Source organism: Cebidichthys violaceus, unplaced genomic scaffold (assembly GCF_023349555.1).
Source record: "Cebidichthys violaceus isolate CVI_PGR_0920_01 unplaced genomic scaffold, fCebVio1.0.p SCAF_13, whole genome shotgun sequence".
NCBI classification, from domain to species: domain Eukaryota; kingdom Metazoa; phylum Chordata; class Actinopteri; order Perciformes; family Stichaeidae; genus Cebidichthys; species Cebidichthys violaceus.
In genome coordinates this window covers 632,873-658,554 of record NW_027176296.1, presented here as the reverse complement: position 1 = coordinate 658,554, position 25,682 = coordinate 632,873, and the positions used below count along the sequence as shown (strand labels likewise).

Genomic DNA, 25,682 nt, shown 5'->3' with positions numbered 1-25,682 from the left:
GTCGTTTTTATGCCTGCGCCTAACCAAACCTCAACAATAGCAATGTTATCTCTGCCAGGGGTGTATGTGTGCGTTTGTGTGTGTGTGTGTGTGCATCTCTGTGTCTGTCCACGGCTAATCTTGCATACTGCTGTCCTAAACTGCATAATATCTTGGGTGCTCATTTATGGCTGCATGCTCAAGGACCTCTGGTGGTTGCACTGACTGACACATTCTCAAAACGCCTGTTTGATGCTGCCATTGATTAAAAGCTGACACCTCACTCACTACCCTTAACCGTCCCCCAGCCGGTTGGGACCACAAGTGATCACACAGCTGAGATCGCTTTCGGCTAGAGACACGGTGGGTAAAAACTGTTTGTTTTGGACGGTGTGTTTTATTGGGCATCAACCTCACAGTTATGCGAGTATTGTTGAAAAATATATAAAGCCTAAAAAACCTGATACCAATATGCTAAAAAAAAGTGTTTCCTCGTAATCAAGAGCTGGTTACTTTAATTTAAGCCTCATCCCAAAGTCAAAATTAGATAAAATATATCAAGGTATAATGTAATTATAAGTGATAGAATCTAAAGAGAAGCACAGACTTAAGCAGCGCACACATCACACTTAATCACACATACAATGACCCCAGGTTCTAGGGGGCTAACCTGGTTAAACAAAGGTTACAAAACAACGACGTCCCAAAAGACAACAACATTCCAGAGGGGCCAAGTGGGTCTCTGAGGAAATCAGTCAGTCACATTCCTGTCTGTGATCAATCAGCCTCTGGCCCAGACAACCTGAGATTAACCTCAGCCTGCTTGGAAACTACCTGCCCTTCCCATAGAAAATAACCTCCAGCTCCATACAATTTACTGCAGTTCCCCTTGTTGTGATGAGCAAATATGTATTGTGGAAATATAATGTGTGTTATGTGTGTGTGTGTGTGTGTGTGTGTGTGTGTGTCTTTGAGACTACCTGCCTGCAGGAAAACACGCTCAAACACCATTCACTTTATTGCAATTTCCACTGCTAGGATGACAATATAATTATACAGAAACAGAGTACAGTTTGAGTGTGTGTGTGTGTGTGTGTGTGTGTGTGTGTGTGTGTGTGTAGGCGTGTGCTTTGGTCCTCATTTGACGGGATGATGACTGCGGAGTGAAGATGGATCCACAGTGTGACGCGAGGCCACTTGAGCAGAAAGGAACGCTCATTCTCTCCAACAAAGGGAGAATGTGGGCGAAGGATTTGGCACATTGAACGCTAAAGTATGGAAGAGCACTTCGACCCGCCACGCTCACTAACTCACAACCTCAGAGGCACTCAGCTCAGTGACAATGTGGTGGAGTCATTACTTCAGGTCTCTCAGGTACAGAACTCAGCGTGACGGAGGGATGTGACCTCTGTTGGATTCACTGAATGGAGACACAGCGGCGGGTTTATGGAGGACCGCGGGGATCACAGTCGAGTTAATAGTTCTCAGAAGAATTCTTCAGAATAAAGAAACCATTTTTTTTTCATGTTCCCACTTTCCCTGCACGCTTCACTGCTGTTGAACTTGCCACTTTCAACTTTCGTTAAAGGAGTGAGTGGAGAGAGTTATCGTGATAGCCGTGTTGACTCGAGTTTTCCAGTTAAGGAAATGCTAAAATTGTGGCACTTTGTTTAAGTGGAACATTTCTTGTAGCCGCCCTGTACCAGGTTCCTGTCAGCTCTTGTCTGCTGCCTGCTCTCTAACTCAATCATAGCTTTAACTATTTTTTTTCTCTCTTATTTTTACGCACAAAATATGAAACCAGTAAAAGAAATTGTGATTTGTTCAGTTGTCAAGTGCACAGTGCCCCTGTTTTCTCAGCGTCCATAACATCCAGCCTCTCTACCTCCCTCCATCTCGCCATCAGCCTGCAGTGTTCTGGCCAGCACATAATTGTCTAAGTGCTTCTGGATGGCAGCGGGCTATTTGGTCATTAAGGGGCCTATTAAGTCATTAGTGCAACAGTGAGACTGCCGTCCGCCTGCCGACAGGACCAGATGATCGGCCTGATACGTGTTGCCTCGCAGTTTTCCACATATTTGCGCAGGTAATTATAGCTTAGATGTGAAACACCCTCAGATGTCATGCTTAAAGAGGGGATACATGTCGCCAGCACACTTTAAAGGTAATCTCCTCCTCCTCCTCCTCCTCTTTTTCCAGTTGCCGTGTGTGCAGATGAGCAATGGGACAACCAGAGCCTCGGGACATGTCAGAGGGAAAGATAGGGAGTGAGAAGGAGTGGGAAGGTCAGAGAAAAGAAGAGCAGAGAGCAGACAAAGAGTTGCTTTTTCCATCAGTTCAACCTCTGAGGCCAACACATCGCTTCAAAACCCAAACTTGCACACCCGTCACGGAATGTAAATATTTAGATATGGGTAAGGTTGGATGTTACTTAATTCCTCGCTTTAAAGATGTCCTGTTTAGGTGAACACGGTCCAAAGAACACAGCGCAAAGTATTCTGCATGATTTGATGCGACACATGAGAATCATATTTTGATTTCAGCACTGCTGTTACTCTTAGCAACCCTCGCCCGGCCGGGAGACATTCCCTACACAGGGCTCACAATATTAAACTCACCGCTTACCATAAATGCTCATCAAATAAGTGGCATGTACAGCCAGAAACCTCTGGATGTGTACGGAGAAAGACAGTTCTCCTGGATATGTGCTGTGTTTTACTTTTGCTGTTATTAAATCATTTTCAAATATGATTTGTATCCTAAGGCCACATACTTTGTGAGGTCCAATCTGAATTGGAAAACCAAACACCAATGCAAATCAAATTGAATATCATATAAAGTAATCGTGACTTATGGGAAACACAGACCGTGTGGGTCTGAACACATGTAGTTTAAGGGAATGTCTCTGGCACAGACAGACAGAACTTTCACTTTATGACCACTGTGTGTAAATTCAGTGGTTGTTATCCTAGCATCATGCTCTTTTCATTAGACATATCTTGGAAAAACTCAATTTAATCACATTTTATATTAATTTACCACAAAGAAATACACTGTTGTGATGTTTTAGCCACATCTCCAGGCCTGAGAGTGCCCCACTGTGACCAAAGCATGTGTGGTGAGGCTGCAGTGTCAGCACAACAGAAAGCCTCAGCTTGACAGCAGAGGTTAACTGATTGAAATAGACATGTCAGGTTGTCGCTAAGGCTGTAAACAGAGGAGGACGCCCTCCTGCTGAGAGGGAACTGGATTCTGTCACCATCCATCCTCCCATCCCTTAAAACCTTGACCCGCTCCCCTCTCCAGCCGTGGGGTGACCGTTGTCAGCCATCTCTCTCTCTCTCTCTTACTCACACACACAGTTGCACAAATCATGGCACAAAATAGCCTGAGCTGATGGAAAGTCACCCTGGTGAGAGGTTGAGCCAGGTATTCGATGAGATTGGGCGCTGCCTGCCTGCTCAGCAGTGCCCAGACTGACCCCCAGCAGACTGCCAGTCTCCTTCCCGCTCTGCTGCTCCGCGGCTCCACCACCACCTCCCGCCGTGACCCTTGACCCCTGCCCAGGAGACAGGCGCCACTGATATGATGTAATTTCTCTACGACATGGGCCAGTGGCCTCGGCTGCAACGCGACCCAGGGAAAATAAATACGGGTGTTTATTTGGTGGGAGTGAGAGAGGCCCGCAGGCTGGAGCCGCCCTCGAGTTTCCCAAAAGCAGCTTTGCACCAGAGCAGTTTCTGTTCCACATCTTAACACCAATAACATACAAATAATACTTTGTGGTTTGGTACCGTGCACTGTGCCATTGAGACTGTTGAGGTACTCAATGTCAGAAGATGTAAATGCACTTTGCATCTTCTGATTCATTATTATATGTATTATTTATATAGATACCTAATAAGCCACGATGGTAATTCATTGATCTTCATTGAGTGAAGCGGAGTCACCTCCTGCTGCTGTGATTGCGCAGCTCGCACCCTCTGAGCCGACTATGCTTTCTCCAGCTGTTCCCACTCGCTGCTCAAAGCATTCACAAAGACATCGGTGCCGGCCGGTCGGCCCAGCTGTCAACCTGCGTCGGCCTCCAAAGAACTGGAGAAGAACCATGCACCGCGACCTGCCTTTGTTTCCACAAACTCTAAACTGCCTCGCACAGAGTCGCCCGCACCTCTCTGTGATCTATGGAGACCATAGAAAGGTCTCAGGCAGACAGAGCTCTTCTTAGACCACAATGGTCTAAAGAAAGCTCTGGCACACTCAACGTCACTCCGTCCCCTCCCACGCTAGCACCAACATCACCGTTACTAACTGGAGGATCGCTGCATTAAAATGCCCGCTCCGCCGCCTCCTCCAGAAAATGAGGTCACAGGTCCCCCCGGCAACAGCTAACCTGTAGACCTGGACCAGTGCCTCAAGACCACCCGTCTACCGGTGGCGCTTGCCTCACTGCGCTGGACCAGGTGCCTATGAGAAACCTGCAATGTGTCAGATGATGAATCACCAGCGCTTATGTTTCTAAGAGCCCCTCGTCGGAGTCAAAGTTACAGGATATTGTAAGCAACTACTTTTATTGGGAACAAATAATATGTGGGCTGTCAGGGTTTGGAAAGTTTCCCAACTCAGATCTCCCTTTGAGCATTGCTCATGTTTCATATTAGCGTTAGCGGTGAGATGATGCACAATCAGTCTCCGCTGCCTTTACACTTTTTTCTTTCCCCCTTACAGTCTCTATCTCTGCCTTTCTCTCTCTGCGTCTCACTTCTCTTTCTTCTGTCTCCCACCCACACATTTTCTCTTCGACCCTTCCTCTATTCATCCTTCTGACCTCATCCTTGTTACAGTCAAGCGTAGAGGGAATCAATCAACCATAGTGTTCAGATTAAATCACAAATTATTATAATTGAGAATAATGGTTGCCATGTCAGCTTCAGTTCAGCTCCGAATTGTTCTCATACATATCTGGAGACGAGGGGGTTGGAAGCTCGGAAATCCAACGGCCCTCGTGCTCTGGTGTTATCCATGAGCCAATTTTGACTGGATTTCCATGGCAATAAAACTCTTGTCTGAATTTGAACACCTGTCTTGTAAAACTGTTACCATCCCTTGTAAATGCAGTGCCTGTTCTTTTCCCTGAAGATCAATAGATTACGCTTCTTATCGTTGAATGGAAGTTCTCAGGGAACATAAACACAGCTTTCTAAAGTTGGACACTGTTCTGCTACTCAACCCTGTTAGGATGTTATTTAAAACTGTGTTGTTTTTAGGGGCAACTGCCGTGCCGTGCCACACTAAATACAGATCAGTGTCAGGGACTGAGACTTCTCTATAGAGGAAAAAAGACAGGCGGCATGAATCCCTTTAAGATAACAGGAAAACATGTCTACAGGACATAACAGACTACAGATTGCAAAGCCCTCCTAACGGCTAGCATGTCTCCTCTTTATTACTGTGAGGCACAGTGTGCCTTGCTGAGCTTATTTCTAGGGGCAGTAAAGCTCCCAGGCATGTGCGGAGCATGCAGCGGGACTTTGACAGCGTAGTTAGGAGTTGCTGATGAAAGAGGAGAGGCTGGGAGCCCACTGCCTCTCAAATTAGCCCCGGAGCCCTCAGACCTGTCACATGGAGGCTAAGCCACCGCCAATGAGCATGTATGGAGCTTTGCATGCGTACAGTGGGCCTTCGTGTGCGGTGTGCCGCGCATGCACTGCACATGTGTGTGATTGGCAGTGCTGCATGAATACACATACCAAGATGGGTTTTTTTCCTCTTTGATTTAGATCAAATGTTGCATCAGGACATGAATTAGAACGGAGCATCCTCTGGGTGCTGTTGAGGCTCATCACAGATTTTTGTGGGACCTCCCACAGTTGGAAAAACGGTCTCCAACTTAGGTGACCTCCAACTGACTAATTATATAAATAGATGCATGTTCCCTTCATGTATTTATCATCAGACAAGATATTAAGGTTGGCTGTTTTGCTCATCAAGTAATATTTATCATCAGACAAGATATTAAGGTTGGCTGTTTTGCTCATCAAGTAATACGGTTATTTTGTTCATCTTCCAGTCTCCGATTACAGCACGAGCCCCACAATGCCGCAGAGAGCCAGACAGACAGTCTGCATTAATGAAAGAGAGAGCTCTCTGCTCTTCTCACCTTCTCTAATCCGTTCTGCATGTGCATTGCTCACCCTGACACCCTCTCTGCACATGCAGCAGTTGAGTGTTTGTTTAGTGAGGTGGATGGACATCCATAACCGTAAAGCTGTCTCCAGCAGAAAGGTTTTGATCACTTTTTTTTGTCCTTATATTGTTTTCTCCCACATTCTCACATTTTCTAGAGCTCTGCTTTCCTACAAGCAGAATGAATGTTACATCTACTCATATGCCCCGTCTAGGCCGGGCTTTTTCTTGCAATTTCTCCAGCTATTCCTCAGGGAATGAAACGCAAAAAGGAGAATATCACCAAGCGTTCATTCCTCCTCTTACCTGAGAGAAGTTCAGCCCGTTGAGGGGGTGACACTGCTCCTCCACCCGCTCCACCGCCCCCGTCGCCTTTCCCATCCTCTCAGCCTCTTGAGCCAAGAACAGATCCAGCACAGGCGTCCCCCTGGACCGAACGTCCCACTCCGTCAACGAGTTCACCATCAGCATCACCCAAACCGGTCTTTTCCTCTCCCAGTTCCCCGCAATGGCGTTGAACAGGTAGTCAGCATACAGGCCGCGGCCGCGCTGGTCAGCAGTCATCCAGTAAGGCATCATGTGTTTGACGTAGTCCAGGTGGCGTTTGAGGCGGCGGTACAGGTCTCGAGGTAGCAGCGTCTGCAGGTTCTCCCCGTGGGGCAGCAGCTGGCAGCTGGTCAGCTTGGAGATGGTCAGAGGGTCGGTCAGGTCCAGCTCAAAGAACACATTGCGGCTGTTGTAGAAAGCCTGTTTGGACCTGTCGGGGATGAAGTCCCAGACTCGTGTGTAGGGCACGTGGATGGTACCAAATAAGTAAGAAGGTGGGTGAGGAGGCGCACGGTTCACTCTCCACAGGAACGAGTTCATGTCACTTTGCTGTGGAGGAGGCAAGGAGAGAAAAAATAAAAGGAGGTAACGATTTTTGAGAGCAAAAGGAAACAAGAAATACCAGAACCATCATTTAGAGAAATTCAACTAAAGCGGACACATTTTTCCTCTGTTGTGGTTTACTGGCTCACAGGCTCGGGTCAACAAGTTAAAGATTGAAATACAGTTTTGAGATGACGGCAGCCAGGGGACGTATGAAGTCGAGTCAGCTCGGGGTTTGCTGCCGTGGTGCGGGCCGGGGGTTTATAGAGGGGCCTTCTGGGCTGTGAACAGACCCCTGTGTATTGTTTAGGTGCATACCTCGGTTGCCAAAGCTTCTTTCGGGCTGGGAAGCATTTTGAAGGCTGCAGTGCAAATACACTGCACTGGAGCTCATAAAAGCCCAAAAGCTGAAAGAAACCTGCTCTCCGTTCTGACCCCACTGTGTTACTTTTGTTTGTGAAATGTTTTACACCGGGCAGTGAGACCTGGTGCTGACAGCCTTAAGTATGGCACTGTTTTTGTCCTCTACGTTTTATATTACAGGAAGTGTTTGTCTGGTGCGGTTATCTTAATACAGAACAATGTCACAATGGAAATTAGATAATCACAGCCATTGTAAATGAGCGTGAGGGCCGCTTTGCGTTTAAAATATGTTTCTTGTTAAGTGCTCTGCAGATGTGCTGTGCATGTGTTATGACTTTGATGTTGGCATTATTCAAATATGAAAAAAGAATTAACTTCTATAAACAATATCAAACTCCTGGCTTCTGAGACACAGTGTAATCAGGCATTTGAGGGATGAAACCCATTAGTGTAAAATAAAGTTATTCTTAGAAAATGTTTACTTCTCAAATTTAATCAAGATTTCCTTCAACATGGGTTCCAATTATACTGCACGCCGCCAACGTTGCCTTTGTCAAATACAACGTTTCAAATTGCTGCCAAAAGCCGGTGGAGTCCTCATGCGGGATGTTCTGCTATCTTTATAATTAACTACAATGAACGTACAGTAATTTCTGGCGCAATCTCTCTCTACATAAAACAAATCAAAAGTGCTATATTTAATTTCAGAGCAGCGTTTCTTCTTTGCAGACACACTTAAATGTTTGAACAGTTTCTTTCTAATTTAATTCCCACATTGGCAGGGAGCAGTCCACGCTGCTGGATGGCATAACACGCATTAGTGAATTCTCCGTCGTATTTCTGAGACGCGGAAACTTAAAGAGCAGAGCCTATTTTATGTGTGTGTGTGTGTGTGTGTGTGTGTGTGTGTGTGTGTGTGTGTGTGTGTGTGTGTGTGTGTGTGTGTGTGTGTGTGTGTGTGTGTGTGCAGCATTTGGTCATCCGTGAACTTGCACGTGTGCGCAGAGGCCTACCCCAGAAAATAAGACCTCTCGACGTGGAAAGTGTGGTCGTGTCCTGAGGAAAGGCGAGATCCCCACTTCTGCTAAAGCTGCGTGGACGTTTCTGGAGAGCTTTGACGCGCAAGGGCTCCTTTTTATGGGGGTAATTACTCTTAACAGAAAACAGAGACCACTGCACTGACGCATCGCAAATCACATGAAGCGAAGGAGCACGAAGTCTTCCGTGATCTCTGACAACAGATCCAGTGTCCGCCTGTAGGATATAACGCACTAATGAATCAACAGCCTGTGATCTTGAAAATACCCCGTGCGCACAAGTGTCATATTTAAAAACGTGCCTGTTGCTGAGGTCATATTTTTTTAACCACAGAAGGCAAACGTGTTGGATGTCATGATTTTAATAAACTTTTCCCCCTTCATGGAGAGGATGCATTCGCGGTGGGAGGCAGGCGGACACATGAACTGAGCTGGAGTAAGGCCGGCTGCTCCGCGCTGCTGCACTTCCTCGCGGTAAGAGTTCAAGCCACATCCAGAATTTTACCAATACGCGCCGATACGTGTTTTAATAAGGCCTCGTGCGTTGCGCTGAAACACGATCACTCCTGTAAGGTCAGTGAAACTCTTCCAAATGAAGTAAAGTCAGCGGTGGGTGTTCCCCTCTTGCGTTTGTCACATAAACAGCCATAAAGTTGGCGAGCTTTAACAATTTCTCTTGGCAACTGCTTTCAATTCTGAGGCCCGCGTCTCTTCTTAGAAGTGATTTTATGAGCCAGTTCTGAAATACATGAATTTCTTCACGTCTGAAGACAAGGCTGCAGTGTTTGATCAGTGCACATAATAATAATATTAGTACAGAAAATCCATTATTATTATTATTATTATTATTATTAATATTATTATAGGCTATACATTCTATACAACCATTTTCACTAATAATGCAACTAAAAGTTCTAATTTCATCCTAACTTATAATAAAAGGTATATTCAAACGTGTAAAAGGTCGTAACCTTTGGCCTCATTGTGGAGCATAATTATGAAAAATGATATGAGATTGTGCCATCCTGTCGTAAAGTTCCTCAACAAAATAAACACATACTTAAAGTGCGTTTAACTATTATTTCTACAACTGCAAGTTTTCAAGAAACAACACTTTAGGATGTCGACAACAAGTGAGTATCTTAACTTTCTGGAGAGCAGAGAGGTAGGATGATCAAATGAAACGATAAAGTCCCCCCAACAACACGACTCACCGACTTTGGTGCGTCGCACTGCCGCGGTCTCTCCGGTCGGTGCGCGCCCCAGGGTGCCACAGTGTGCAGCAGAGCGCTCAGGAAGACCAAGCTGAATCCCGGCAGACAGACCATCGTGTCAAGGTTTTATGACACTCTTGACAAGTCAGCCCTCAGATGTCTCCTTTACGCTCTCTTCTCACTGCCCGTTTCCCCGTCTCCTCTGAAATAAAAAAAAAAAAAAACGTTACCGGTGGCCTCTCGGCTCACATGTGCCGCGCCGCTGGAGGACCATTCCCGACGCTCTCCGCGGCTGAGTTGAGTTGTTCCTGTCTGAAACCTTTTCTGACTCCTCTTTTTTTTTAAACTCGGTGCAGAGCTGAAGCAGGAGCTGCTGAAAACTCTTTGGAGAGTTTCCGCAGTGCGCTCTGCAAGTTAGGAGCGTCTTGACTGGAAGAGAGGGAGGTGGGACGACTCGAGTACCCCCCTACTCCATCTCAACACACACACACACACACACACACACACACACACACACACACACACACACACACACACACACACACTCCCCTGCTTCTTTTAAGAGGAGGGAGCGCAGGTTCAGAGAGGGATGACAGGTTTGCGTGTGTAAAAATCCACAAAACAGACCCGAAAAGAGCGCAGAGTGGATGAATGTTCGTCTAACGTCCTGCACTGAGAGTGTGGACATTGCCTTATTCACCTTGGTCGTTTTCCTGTCTTATGGTATCACTATATTATTTCATATATAAGGCTATACGTCTGATACTCAATGGGGAGTTTATATAGTTTCTTAGTATTTTTTTTTAAATTTTTCTCAGTTTTATTTAAACTAATTAAGAAACAAATTGTTACTAAACTTGTTTAGTAACAATTTGTTTAGTTATGAAATGTATTTTCTATACTGCAGAGTTTCCTGTGGTGTTATTCATTGAACTCTTGCAGTTTACAATTATATTTATAATTAGATCATTTTCAGCCTGATCTCTTTCAAAGTTGAACTGGATTTCTGCAGCTCTTTGAAGAAAGCACCGATAACGCAGAGCCAGGAGGTCAGGTGGGAAACACAGTGCTGGTAGCCCATGGTTTTGTTTTATTTGGTTTTCAACAGAGTCATTCCAAAGAGGTAAATAAGCAATATTTCACATGTTGTCATGTGCTTCCTCTCCAGGAGGATTACATTTATCTCTGTCCTTCTCTATTTGACAACCCTGCAGCCGTACATGTGTATGAGGGTCTTACTGTGGCAGAGAAATCCGGACCTTATAGTTGTGATTAATGGTCACAAATAAACAGGACCAAATAAAGACAACTGTGAGAAGTGTTTTATTTATTTTCAGTCCAGCGCTCTTCTTCAGATGTATCAGTCATGATGTTTAGCTGGATTTGAAATAAACCCCTCCCCCCTCTGTGCAGGCCGCGATGTCAACGCTCCACTACTCTACTGTGACCTCAGTTATTGTCCAAGTGGCAGACAGTGTGACAGAGTCAAGTAGTGGGAGATTTATGATGGAGACCCCTCAAACAAGTGGCACCGGGCCCCTCCCTGCAGGCCGATGGCAGACAGACCTCGGACAAGCAGCTCTTTGTCCTCGGCCGTGTTCTCCACTCCTCTTCTCACCACTCCGCGCTCACTTGTGTTACTGGGCAGCTTTGTTAGTGGCCGACCGTCCCTCCGCGCTCATTGTATTTTCCGTTCAGATGAGGGATTGGGCGTTTCTGCTAAGTGTCTTTGATCAGCTAGTCTTTTAACACAGTTTCACGTTGTAAAACTTTGACACTTCTGCCCTCTGACCGTTGGACTTCTTTTATTGGGCGCCATTCATCAAGCGCTGCGAATCTGAAAGGCTGAAGAGTCAATATTTCTTTGTTTTACACATCTGCACAATGGACTGCTTGAATGCAACTTCAGAGGTTTTTAGATGCGTGAAAGCGGCATAACAGGAATAACACGACACAGCCACGTGGATCTAATCACATCTTTTCATCCTCGCTACTCTGTTTCTTCTCCTTGCACCGAGACAGGTGTGGGATTTCAGTTAGCGGTTTCGTCTGCTATAATATGGCCACCTGTGGACTCAGGTACTTGCTTTAACCACACCTTGCATTGGGCTTCTCTTTGAAGGAGCTTTTCCACATTCTTGGCCGGTTAGAAGTGGGCTTATGAGCGGCTGGCTGCAGGAGATTCCTGGCCGGGGGCCAGCGCTTACAGCATAGTGCACGTATAGCCGGGGACGAAAGAAGACTTTAAAGTTAATGTTCTGTTAGCGGACCGCAGTAACGCACATCTGGGGAGGCGTTATAGGGAGAAGTTGAGAGAAAGAGAGCCCCATTCCGATCTAAAGGTATTTCCAAAATGTTAAAGTATCTCTGCAACTGAACCCTGACGATACTTGTGCTTTCCAACACTTTTATTGATTTTTGGGTATATTTTTTCCAGAGTGTGTCCATTATTGGACCCCAGATGGGAGGTAGGATAGGGAGTAGGAAAAGAGAGAGTGAAGAGACCTTGTTAATGTTTGTGGCCCTGCAGCACTCAGGATCCTGTGTCTACTTGTCCTTGCGGCTCCGCGTCTCTCTGTCTGATGTTGTGCAGAAGTCCTGCCACAAAACCCCAACATTAACGCCCTGCCTCAGCATCATTACTTGTCTATTGGTATGTAATGATAGAGGTGCTACTTCTATTACTACCACTGCTACACTACTACTACACCACATGAAGAGGAAATGTGAAACGACTACAGAGATAGCGGTAACTGAGGCTGGAAGTGTGTGCAAAACTCTTTTGTTTATTATGTACACAGGGACCCCTAGTGGTGTGAGGAAGAATGAACATCATGCACAGTGTGGACAAAGGTAAGGACACAAGAGAGATGGATAACCCCAGGGCAGAAAGATAGCGCTTCAAAGAAAATGTGGATTTAATGGATATGAAGGAGTGGCTCGTTGCTTTAGGCAGCCATACCTCAGAGACTGGCTGTCCACACTGAACGCTCTCTCTGTCTCTGTCTGTTGTCTCTGCTCTCAGATGGACTACAGACACACACTCCCTCGCTATCTCCACCCGTCTCTCGCTCGGGGTCCAATATCCTCTGTCACGCTTTGAAGATGTCTAGTAATAATATTGACTGAGTCTCCGGTGAAATGTTATTATGGTTTCCCCTTCCGGACGTCCCGGGGAAACGGGCGGGACAGGAGGTGGTTGAGAGGGAGAAGGGTAATGTTAGGGGTTGGGATATGTCAAAGAATGTCAGAAGGGGGTCTAATATGAGTCTGTTTAAGCCCGGTCACATGAGACAGGTAGAGATAAGTCGGAGAAAAGCTAAATCACCCAGAGTCTGAATCTCTTCCCCCGATGATTGGTTTGTGTGTGAGGCTTTCACCGAGCGTTTGTGGAAGAAGTACACACTGATTTAGACGGTGTTTAGTGGCAACAGGTCTGCAGGTCTGCATTAAGTTATTTTCTCTGCAGTGACGTCCCCCTGTGGCGTGTCAACACACGCAGTGGATGGCTATCTGTCGATCTTCATCATCCAGAATGAGCAAAAGCAGGAGGGGAAAGATGAGAGGAGGAGATAACGTGACACAGGTCATGGTCAGGGCTGTTTTTCTGGAAGCAATGTCTCGTATGTTTTTTTTCTGTCATTGTTTTAGGGTGATGTAAGGAAAGTGGAACATGAATCAGAGTTACACCGGTTATTATTCACAGTGAGTGATGAAAGTAGTTTAGATCAGAGGCGGTTTTGAATTCAGGTTTGTTGGGACACTTTATCATTTTAGTGTGAAATGGCAACTTAAACAATAAACCAATGAGCACAGCTTCATCTTGCAGCGCCGTGACTTTTCATTTACAACAACAGCAGGTCTTGTTGTTTACTTTATTTCCCCATCACCTCCTTACTGTGGACTGCATGCATGACATAACAGTTATAGTGATGATGATGATGATGATGATGAAGTGTGTGGGACTGCCATAATGAGTCTCAAACCAGTGTTTCCCGAAGCCGTGCATGTAGCTTACTCAAACGTAAGTGTAAAAATGATATATTTTTTGTATCAACAGGATGTATGTCTGTAATTCAGCAGTGTTGGGAGCAAACACATTATATGTGTTGCAGAGCTGTAGATACACAGACAGATCACAGGTATTGTTTGTCCTGCAGATTTTAGTCCAACATACACTTTCGATCATATTATTCACTTGCTTTCTCTTTTTGCACAAATACACACATTCCTACTGACTCTCCTGGCAGAGAGCCATATCTTATATTTATTTTCGAGAGCTTATAATGCTCTCACATCAAAGTCACCCAATGATGCACTGTGTTCTCTCCCACTGATCATCGGCATTGTGAGTAACTGTATTATCCATATCGGGAACCCCCTGTTATCTTCTCTCTCATTTTGCCCCATTTAGCCCTGAGAGCCAAAGCAGGAGAGGTGGAGGAGTGAAAAGACCCCTCCTGCTGCTAAGCACATCTACCTTTTGGCTACTTGAATGGTGAAAGAATAAGATATGGAGAAATAATGATGTTTCCCCTCTTGTCATTTCAACAGCCATTGGGATGCTGCGGCAAATCTCAGCACTGGACAATAGATGTATTCATATCATAATATTATGGAAATATGATATATATATATATATAGCTAATGTCGGTCCGTATAATACTTTTGGTGTTCATTGTCAATGTCCTGTTTGCGGTTTATCCAAGCAGGGGATCAACAGAGGCGACCAGTGCAAAAATAAGGCACTTGGCTGTGATGGGGAACACAGTATAAACAGCATGTGTTATGATACCATTAAATCAAAGCCTCTGGTCTGCACTGATGTGAAGGAACCACACATGAATTCCAGCCTGAAGGATCAGATGAGCTCTTCCTTAAGTCGAGGAGAATCTGGATTTGGACGTGATCTTCTTTTGAAGATGGCCATTTGTTCTAATGAGGTTCTTTGAAGATTAACTTATTGCCCAAACAGCTTTTATGTAACATGTAGAGTAAATTCGTGGCATCAAAGCTCGTCTCTGTATAAAGATATCATGCTTAAAGATCAACAGAGATTTAGCCACCGTCTGCCCACATTGTTTTCATACATGGTGCTCTTCCTTGCTTTTGTAATGTGAGTTTACAGGGCTGACTGGAGAAAGGGAAGCCTGGCACTGCGTCTGAGTCAGTGCAGGCTCCATCTGCTCGGATATAAAGAGTTCCGTTTGCTGGCAGTGAAACTCTAACCGTGTTTTTCCTGCATTTATTCAGGTTTTTCGGTGTATGTTTAGCACTTGTGTCTGTGGCGGTATTGTACCTCGGCCGCTGTGGCCTCTGTTGGATGTAATTGTGTTTGAGGGGGAAGTCTTAGTCACAGGCTGACTTGAGCTTTGTTTACCCACATCTGTGAAGCCAGGTGTCCAACAAACCCCACAAAGTGTGTACGCGGCAGAAAAATAGCCACTGTCTCATGATTTAACTCAACTGTTTATGAGCGACATGTGGCTTAAATATGTGTGTAAAAACTCTTCAAATGTCTGACCTGTGCGTTGGCATCCTTTGTGTCAATGTGGTCTCCTGTGGTAAAACTGACAGAAGCATTGGCACACAAGGGCACACACCTTGACTCAGCTGCCCCTCAAAGAGAACCATATGATGCCTTCACAAGCTTTTTGATCTCTGTGATTAATACACTGGACTTCGGCGGTGAGGTCAGAGCCAGTGTAAGGCCGTTGGAGAGAGGCCAGAATGATGTGAAAGCCCCCTTTTCCCCCCACTATACATGTAATGTTGTTTTGGTAACACAATATGACATTTCATGCTTCCTCTCCATCATCTGCTCTTTTCTGAGTCTCTTTTTCTGTCCTTCTCCCACCCCCCCCCCCCCCCCCCCCCCCCCCGTCTCCTTGGCTTTTCAGCTCTGTTTATTTTCAACATCAGTGCGCGGTTCTGTAACACTTGGCTGGTCTGCTCCGTCAAACGCGAAGACTTAAGTTCATGTGTCAGCGTGGATATACAGTCTTCTGAATATGAGACGTGACGAGAGGAAAGAGAGATAGGGAGCAGCGAGAAGAGGGAAATTACGAGAGTTAAATCACAAAAGGAAAGAAAGGTGGTGATAGAAAGCAATCGATGTGAAGAGACGCAGGGATGCCAGAGAGGGAGATGATTAGGTCTGATTAATGACTCTGTATTGATACAAGGCAGACATAATATAGTGCCTTAAAAGGCATATTTCAAGTGTTGAAAGTTAATGGTTTGTAGAAAGAGGAGGCAGTAGCTTTCAAGATCTGTCCCCATAAAAACAACCTGGCTGTGGAGTCAGATACACACACAGACACACATAGGCAGCGATGTAAGTACACACACACACACACACACACACACACACACACACACACACACACACACACACACACACACACACACACACACACACACACACACACATACATACATACATACATACATACATACAGATGCACATACACACACTCCAGACCTCTTTCTGCTCTCTGGGCATCGTTCCTACAGCTACTCTTCACTCACACATAGAGCTGTTCTCGTGCTTGACAGGGAGCAGAGGAGCTGTCAACAGGCCCAGAGCCTGTCAACTACCACGCTACACACACACACACACACACACACACACACTGATATAAACACAGATCCATATATGCACACACAGTCGAAACATGTCAAACAGCATGGCTTCTATGACAAAATACACACAAACCCACATGTGTGGTAGGTCAAGCGACGCACATTTAACAGCACGGCTGAACTTTAACACACACACACACACACACACACACACACACACAGACACACACAAAGAACAGAAACACATCAAACAAGCATGACTCTTATGATTGAATACACAAACGCACACACAGAGACAAATACACAAACAGTCCATGAAAGGTCTTGAGAGGTAATTTTCTGCTGCTTCAGCTGATCCGGAACATGTGCCAAAGTTTATACTGTAATCTACTGTTAGAGACTGAGAAAAGAAAATAACTTTTCATCTCTTTCCTTTCTAGATTTATTTATGGTCTTGCCCGAGCTCTGTTTGGGCTGCCAATGGACATACGTGTTGTGCTGCCATGTGTGTGTACAGTACGATGATCATATCATTACCCACTTACTATGCCTTAGCTTGGTATTAACTACTTCACTGCATCATTAAACATAGCCTTAGATTGGATCCCAAAATATTATCATCTTATTGAGTCAAGATTTCCCCCAGACTAATCTCTCTTAGCAAACCAAGCTCAGAGCACAGCTCAGTTCCTTGTGGCTCAAGTGCAGCCCATCAATAACATCACGATGACAGCCTCCAGTCTCCACCTGGCCTCATAGAAGATGAATTACAGCCCGAGTCTGACTGAGCTCTGATGCTCAGCTCCCAGCGGAGGGCATTCTGGGAGCCTTATGCCCCACCAGGCAGGCCAATAATACAGTAGGAGCAATACAGAGGCATACAAACTGTATCAGTAGACACACACACACACATATATATATATATACTGCAACCTGGAAGCTTTTTTCACTTATTGTGTATATAAAGTACCTTAACATTTGTGATAGAATTGTGGTGGTCTGCGACTGTTTGAGGAGCAATTAAAAAGGGCTGCATGCGATGGGGCACACCAGCATGTAGAGCAGCCGTTATGCCACTGCATAGCATCTTCCAATTGTAAGGCCACCCTAGAGGGCACTTCATCACATTTTCTGTATTTTCCACAGGACTAAAAGTTGCCAGCTATTCTGTATGTAGCCACAGTGCTGCTTTCAGCTAAATGCTATCGTCAGCATGCTAACATGCTCACAATGACAAGCAGGTTGGCCTAGTATGTTTCACGATCTTAGTTTAGAGTATTTAACATGCTGACATTTACTAATTAGTGCAAAACACAAAGTACAGCTGAGGGAATGTTGGTATTTTGGGGGTATGTCCTATTGGTCGGAATTAAAATTCAGTACTGATGATGGAGCTGTAAGAAAAGATCTCTACTTTTTTTATCTTTTGCAAAACGTAATTACGATTTTTCATAACCATCATTTGTGAAAAGAAAGTCATGTAAACAGAGTAGCACAGCGTGTTGAACTTCTGCACTCTTGCTGTGTTCTGAACTTGCCCTGCTGACAAACACCAGTCAAACAGTACAGTCCCTTTGGTGTATTGCAAAGGGAGACTCTAGCAGTGACCCTGCTGACCACTGTAGCTATACGGAGCTACTGATGAGAACAGCGTACTCTCACTGCAGAGGGTTAAATCATACATTACACACTGGGGAGTTCCGAACTCTGCAGCCAACTCAGTGAGACAGTCGGTTGATTTATGAGCCGGAGCTGAACCTAGCGAAGTCTACTGGGTCGAGGCACGCCACCATGATTGAAAGTCGCATCCAAGCCAATGTACCGGCCGCTCACTCACCACACGGCACATGCCCAGAGATAACTGTGTACTGTTTTGATATTGTAGGGTCTCAAAGGAAGTTGACGGCATAGCACTTACAAAGTCATTTGAGCACACGGGATACAGAGTGTAGTGTTTGGTGGCGTTCAATTTTTGTCCCTCATTAGTTTCTGTTGCAGTCATACAGCTAGATATACTAAATATATTTTCATTTCATACTTTTTGTACTACCATTCAAAATCATTACATTACATTACATTACAGTCATTTAGCAGATGCTTTTATCCAAAGCGACTTACAATAAGTGCATTCAACATTGGTAGTCAAAAGAACTACTAGTCACCAGAAGTCATAAGTACATCTCCTTTTCCAAACAAGCATCTAAGAGCATGAAGCAGAGCATAACTCAGAGCCAAAGTACAGAAACAAGAAAAACAGTTAGTGCTATAAGTAATACGAATACAATAAGTGCAACAAGCTAGTAAATCAGATGATATGGGATGGCAAACTGCACCTCTGATAGACATAGGGTGCTAAAAAATATTTTGACAGTCTGGAATCTAATGTTTTTAGCAAGCAACAGGCACTTTGTTATTTCAGCCCTTGGTTGCATCTTGTGGCGGCGATTGTTTTCCCCTCTGGTGGGCGTGGTTTTTAAACTATGATGCGTTGCGCTCTGTCTCTATTGCTATTGCTATTGCTATATGCTTTATGCATGTATTAAATATATATACTTATTTAATAGCTGGCTATTGCCTGGCGGTGCAGTTAGGGCTTTGAGAACTACACGGTTTGTTTAGCGACCGCAAAAACCAACAAAGCTTTTGTGAACTGGCCACTTAGTCTCTTGCTTTAACTGGTAGTATTGTAGCCACTGCACACAGTACGCTCGACATAGTACTCAGTACAGAGTAGTAGTTTAATTTATTGACAAAGTCCCACATGAATGCAATGCTCTTCAGCTGTCGATGTGGAACTCCTGGATCACACTGCTCCTGATCAGCATAACATATCTTGATGGTAACCCTCATTTCTGGAGTGAACTTGTGAAACATTATGTTTGGATGTTGTGGGAACAGGTCACAACTGGAGTCAGCCAGAAATGTCTCAGGCAGCTATCTGGCAGCATACAGTGATAATCTCTCAGAAGATGGTATCTTGCATGGCGCGTTGTTAACCACATGGTTTTGTAGACAGAAGAGGGAGATAACAATAGATGGGTGATGCAGCTTCAGCAAACCGCTCACACTGCAAACAGAGCGATTCCAAACTAAATATTTTAATATTTTGCAGCACCGCAGTGACCAAAATCAGCCTCCTATTGTGCAGCTGGTGGTTAGAGCCTCATGACTGTGTTGAACAGATATTTTATCTTCAGTAAAATCACACTGGCCATTTTGTGACAATATTGTTTGATTCAGTTCCACAGCTTTGCCTTATTTTTCTTATTTGTTGCTTAAAAAAAATCCTAAATTAGAACTGGATCAAAGACGGCTGTTTGTACAGTGAAAAATATTCTCAGTTTTAGGGAAAACTAATTTGGATTAACAATAAGTACGTCACTAATAATAAAACATTTTATAATCACTATCATTAATCACGTCACAGTCCGAAATGATATTCATTTAACATTTGTTTTATTGTTTTGTTCTGTTTGGTCATAAACATGCTAATGGTGTAGCTTCTGACAACCAGCTGGCTCACTATAATTGTCATGCTGTTACTACTGCCAACTATTCTGCCCAGTTTTCTCAGAGGAATTGTTTCTTCCTTCTGTATTTTATACTGTTGCCACTGCTTCTCTTGCTCTCGCTGATCGTTCAGTCGAACGTGCAGAACATCTCTACTTTTGTCTGCGGCCGTGTCTTCACATCCTCTATGTGTTGCAACATCAAACGGTACACATAAAAGCCTCACTGCGGCACTGGAAAGAGTCTCTTGAAATGTGTTTCTCATTTCATGCTATTATCATATCACTGGACATGTCCGCATGCAACTTTTGTTTCGAGGTCTGTGGATTCAGAGAGTAAATGAGCCACAGAGTCAGTAATTTGAGCTCTAATCCTGCCGTAAGCCCTGACGGAGACTCAGCTGTTTAGTGGAAACATTTCCGAAGCCAGACATCATTCGGGGAAGGAAAGTGAAGAAGATGTTGATTAAAATGACTGAATAATCCTGGAGTTCCTGTTTGTCTTGGCCTTGTTAGTTGCTATGTGACAATGGTGTGTGTGAGAGAGAGAGAGAGAGAGAGAGCGAGAGCGAGAGCGAGAGCGAGAGCGAGAGAGAGAGAGAGAGAGAGAGAGAGAGAGAGAGAGCACATTTCTGGTGTGAGGAGGAAAGAAAATTGGTGTTTAAAAAAAAATCACAAGCGTTCCGTCTCTGAGAACATGAGTTTTGATGAAAAACTGATGTAAAATGTAAAATACAGCACAATGTGTGTGAACCATTCTATCTTTTTTAATAGAACAGTTGATAAGGATAACCATAACTATAAAAGCACATATTTTGATTTCCACCAAAAATTACAATTTTGCAAATAGGAAAGAATAATGCTTTTTTGTGCGAATAATGTCATGTGAAAAGGTTTATGCTCTATTTCATTTCAAATAATTAATCCTCGTTTAAAGTAATTCCACTAGACTAAAGGACATTTTCAAAAGCAATTAAGTCGTGTTAGGAGCAAATGCTATTGATTTAGTCCACGGGCAGTTACCCACTTTTAAAGGAAGTGAGATTTTAAGATAAAATTTGAAGAACTTTTTCTGATTGCGGTATATCCCCAGAGAGAACTTTCTGCAAACGACTCTGCTGCCTTTATAGATAAACGGAACAGGAATGACAGAAGTTGCAAGATTACAAAGATGAAGAAGTCATCGTCTTGATGAAAGCAGTGCAGTGGTTTTAAATTACTACACACTAAATCCTTTTTATGCAAAGAAGTAACTTCAGCTCCATCATCACACAGCGGTGAACGAGGCCAGAGCTCAGACAAGGGCTTATGATGCATCTTAATGGGTTCAGTGGGAACAGGGTGTCACAGAAAGTACTGGGGAAGTAATGATTAGAAAAATGTCTCCTCAGACTCGAAAGCTTGGAGCGAGCTGCTAAAATGTGTCCTTCAGCGCTGAAAACCTGAATCCTCTCGGTCCAGTTTAAATGGATGTTCTGTCAAACACGCCAGAGCTGAGGTGCTGGAAAGTGGACACCTGCTAATGAAATTACTGTAAAACCCAATTGGAGTTGCAGGGCTGAAAGGGGTGTGTGTGTGTGTGCATACGTGTGTTTTGCCATTAAACTCATTACAATACAAGTATAGACCCCCATATGTGTGTGTATGTTACTGTTCGTGGGTGTGTGGTTCTATACAAAGTTCTCCAGTGTTTTCCATAGCAGGCCTGCTGGAGGTTGGACTAAAAAGCCCGGCCTTTCTGGCTCCCCCTGCAGCCCCTTTGATTTATCAACCGGCCCGTCCTGATCTGTTCCTCGCAGGGCTTCCCAGCCCTCAACAAACCTCCACGAGCTTGTATAAACCCAGGAGGCCATTCAGCTCTCAGGCAACAGGGCCATAATGCGGTTAACCATTACTCTTTAAAACAAATCTTATAATGATCCATGCTGTTGCTGCTACAGAGGCGGGGGATTTGGATCACAGCCATGTTCCCAATTGGCCCAGTCCCAGAGCCACTCTGCTCACTGTCTGACCCCTGGTCCAAGACTCAGTCTTGCCACCTAGGCTGAGCCAAGAGCTGCTGCCGTACAAACAATGCTGGGCAGCAACTGAGATCCAAGTCTGACTCTGAGCAACCTCCACCTTAGTGTCGAATTCCCATCCATAACACAGTTTAAACCCCTGTGAAAGACTTGGTCCAATCCTCCGCTGGTCCAAACCAATGTACCTAACAATCACAAGAAGGGTTTAATTTTCTCAAAGAGTTCCATCGATCACAAGAATGCTTTCCCCCCCGAACAGATCACAGACTGCACCTCTCTGGCATACTGTACCCACACATGGACACAATGAAGCAGCGTAATGAAACCATCTATCTCCTTGACACTGAAGGCCAGCATACAGAAGGAGCTTACTGTCTTATAAATCTCTCTCATAACCCCAGCTAGTTTGTTCTGTGCTGTTATCGGGATCTAGATAATATGCACCATGCTCTCTTTCTCCCTGTTTTTCCGTGTTGAGCATGGAGGTCCAGCTGAGAGACTTGGCAGGAGATGTAAGGGAGATGAGACAAAGACGTGCAGCGGAGGAATCGGAGATGAAGTGTTTTGAAGTTGTCTTGAGAACCTCCCATAGCGTCCCCCCTTGGGAGCTGACTCCATTTAACCCATAAAAGCGGAGACCTCAAGTTCACTTGGTTAAGGATCAGCAAGCACACAGAGAAGGCAGTGATGCTCGCACAGATATGCTTTGTGTCAACCAAACCCAAGAAGACCATAGTTGTCTTGGCTTTGCATGTGTGTGTGTCTGTGAGAGAGAGAGAGAGATGGAAAGAGAGACAGAAACCAAACTCATAAATAGCATTTATATGTTTATGTGTGTGCATGTGTTTTGCATCTGTGTGTGTGTGTGTGTGATACTAAACCCTTGGCATGCATATGTTTGGGTTGATTTGTGTGCATGTGGAACATACACATGCACACGTATGGTTGTACGGGTGGGTAAGCTGAAGCTATTTGTGTTAAGTTGTTGTTGTGTATGTGCACGTCTGTTTTTGCGATTGTGTTGACTGAACCCAAGAGAGCATGAATAGCAAATCCACAAATAGTATTTACGAGTTTGTTGGGTTTGTGTGTGTGTGTGTGTGTGTGTGTGTGTGTGTGTGTGTGTGTATTCATATACCTACTGCTGTGTGAGAGAGTGTGTGAGATAGCAAGGAGCACTCTGTGTTGAGCCAAGGACAACAAGAAGTTCCTCTTGGACAGAGGAGCTAGTCATGAATCAGGTGTGATATACCTGCAGCCAGCATCAGCAGAGCGCCAAAACAAACACACCCAAAAGTGGAGCCGCACTGCAGCTCAACTTCTCTCTGTGTGGAAGTAATTACGGAGGTGTTGAAGTTGTCACTTTTCCTTTGCTGTTAAAAACACATTCATCTGAACTCTCACACAGACACACTCTATTTCACTGCCCTCTTACCAGGCTCTGTAGGCTTACCGGCTCACCTTTGTGTATTTGCATGTGCTTGTTTGGCCAGTAACGATGGACACGCCAACTCTTTCCAGTTCAGACGACTTTTTCTTTGCATAATGTTTAGATTTTGCAGTAACCTTCTGGTCTCACTTCTGCCAGCTGACAAACAAATAAACAAATAGAAATGAAGCATGTTCAACATATTTTCCAGTCTTCGTTGGAGCGCTGTCTAATGCAGTCACGACATTGCACTCACTTTGTTTTTGAAGCAGTTTTTGTGCATCATCCTCAAAGAATCCCATCACAAACAAAGATGAATACCGTAAATGACAGGTGCTAATGCCGGGTTCACGTCATATTGTTTATACTTCTATTACGGGCAACCGAGTTGGAAAAACTGTCTACGTCAGACTTGGAGATATCAATTACTGACAGCAACAATATTTCCCTCTTGGGGAAAAAACTAGAGAAGTCTCAAAGCCACCATTGCTTCCAGTATCTTGTGATGTGACTCCAAGGCTGGCAGTGTGGGTAATCTTGTGAAAGTGCATGAACACTCCTTTTCTTGTTTTATTGACAATGCATGAATGACATTACTCCTCCGGCTGCCATCTTTGTTTGGGTCAAGAAACGTTGACGGTTCTTGTGATTTAGATGACGAAACACTCGGTCCTTGTGCACTTTGGGAATATTTTTGTACTTGCAGCAAGAATAGTATTCTTTGAAAATAATGGGCATCTCTTCAATAATAACTTGATATTACTTTTCCATGTGCACAAAGTAAAAAAATTATAAGTACATATTACATTTTTTCAATTGTGACAAATTCACTCATTGCATTAAATATTGATGTTCCAAATCAGATGCCATTTGTTTCCCTTTAGAGCACTGTGTGCATTTCAGAGTAATATATCCGTAGTTACGTATAGTCCTTATAGATGCAGTGACCTGTTTAGTTCACCGGTACATACATGGACATGATTAGTATTGACGTTACCGTAATCTGATCCGTCCATGTTTTACTGCGCCTAATGGAGCTGTGCTTTCTCATTGTCGGGACTGATTTGCAACTGGAGTAATCTCCAGCTGGCGTTTCCATAGATGTGTATCTACAAGCAAATGTACTGATTAATGAGTGAGTCTGTACCTATAAGATGTATGTGACAGTTATGGGTTCAAAGCTGACGTGAACTGCTGGGTTTACAGGGTAGGGCAGCGCCAGCAGCCGGGCGTGACCCACAGTGGAGCTCCTCCGTCCCCACCAGGGGTGGCCGAGGGGACGCAGACATTTTACAGGACAGGAGGTAAGTGTTGGGTTTCAGTGTCACGCAGGGGTAACTGTTGCAACTACACTCTTCAACCCCTGCTCTCCTCACCCTGCCTCCCTCATCACCGGTATCCATTATGTCCCAATATGTGCCTCACTCCCTTTCCCTCCCCCATTGAGATCTAGCTGCCATCTCATGGCCCACTGCGCTCCCAGACCGTTCGTACTCTGTTTCACTGCTGTAAATGTCACCTGAGTTACACTCTCTCTGCTTTCCACAGACGGCCCTTTATTCGCCACCCTTTTAAAAAAAGACCCCCACTCACATTTCATGTTTTCTCATTTTTACTACATGTCAGAGAACCCTTTACCTCCCTACTCACCCAGCCATATGATAACATGCATATTTTTTCTGTGAATGCCAGAATTTCTTTCCCCGCATCATATTTTTGTTTTCTACATTTCTACTCTGGACTTTGCAAAGCCTCGGTGTTGACTGTATTTAAGTAAATACACTCGACAGCTGAGGTTGTCCGCTAATCTAAATTTAAGCTAACCGCTAGTTTACAGCTTTTATATGTCGGAGCTATAAACATGTCTTGCCACTTATAAGACAGTGTTGGCAAGTCCACTCATAATTGCATCCAGTTGTGACAGTGAATGGTGCCGAAAGAACCATTTTTAATATCAGGATGAACATAATCCCCTTCAAGTCATGTGACGATGGGAAATTACACAAACACGTCACCAAGGTCTCAGATCAGATCCAAGTTGATGTTCTATGTACGGTTCATGCTGGAATAAAAATACCTCCTTGTGTATCTTGCAACACAAAATGCAAATCTCTCTGGCGTGTTTAAACATATTAAACTTTTTACATTACAACATGTCTTTGAGTTCAGGACTCTGGGAACAAGGCTGTTAGATCATTAAACACTTACGATCGTGGATTTTGACTGAACATGATACTTCTTCCATGATGCAAGGGCAGTACTCTGTAGAGACTATGAGAGGCCTGGTCTGACAGTGATGACAGCATGATTAATGCCCGCCTCCGTTCCCACTCGCACACTAGCGTCACACAGCAAGTCAAAGTGTCTTGAAGAAAAGCTGAAGAAAACTGCCCGCGGGGCCGACAGAATGTAGCCAGTGTTCATCTGAGGATAAGACACCGTTTGATGAGCTACGGTTTGACATGGGCAAGAAGTCTGGACTTAATATT

At 44.5% G+C, this 25,682-nt stretch overlaps 1 protein-coding gene across 1 annotated transcript in view; it reads right to left on the bottom strand.

Moving 5' to 3' along the window:
* trabd2b (TraB domain containing 2B) overlaps positions 1-10,047 on the bottom strand; it is a 59,204-nt gene extending 49,157 nt beyond the window's left edge. Inside the window, exons 1-2 of the mRNA XM_068707229.1 lie at positions 9,650-10,047; positions 6,472-7,041 (exon numbers count right to left, since the gene is read on the bottom strand). Of these exons, the coding sequence (XP_068563330.1) occupies positions 6,472-7,041; positions 9,650-9,763 (684 nt within the window). The 5' untranslated portion in view covers positions 9,764-10,047. The remainder of the gene's footprint in view (positions 1-6,471; positions 7,042-9,649) is intronic.
* Between the last annotated feature and the right edge of the window lie 15,635 nt (positions 10,048-25,682).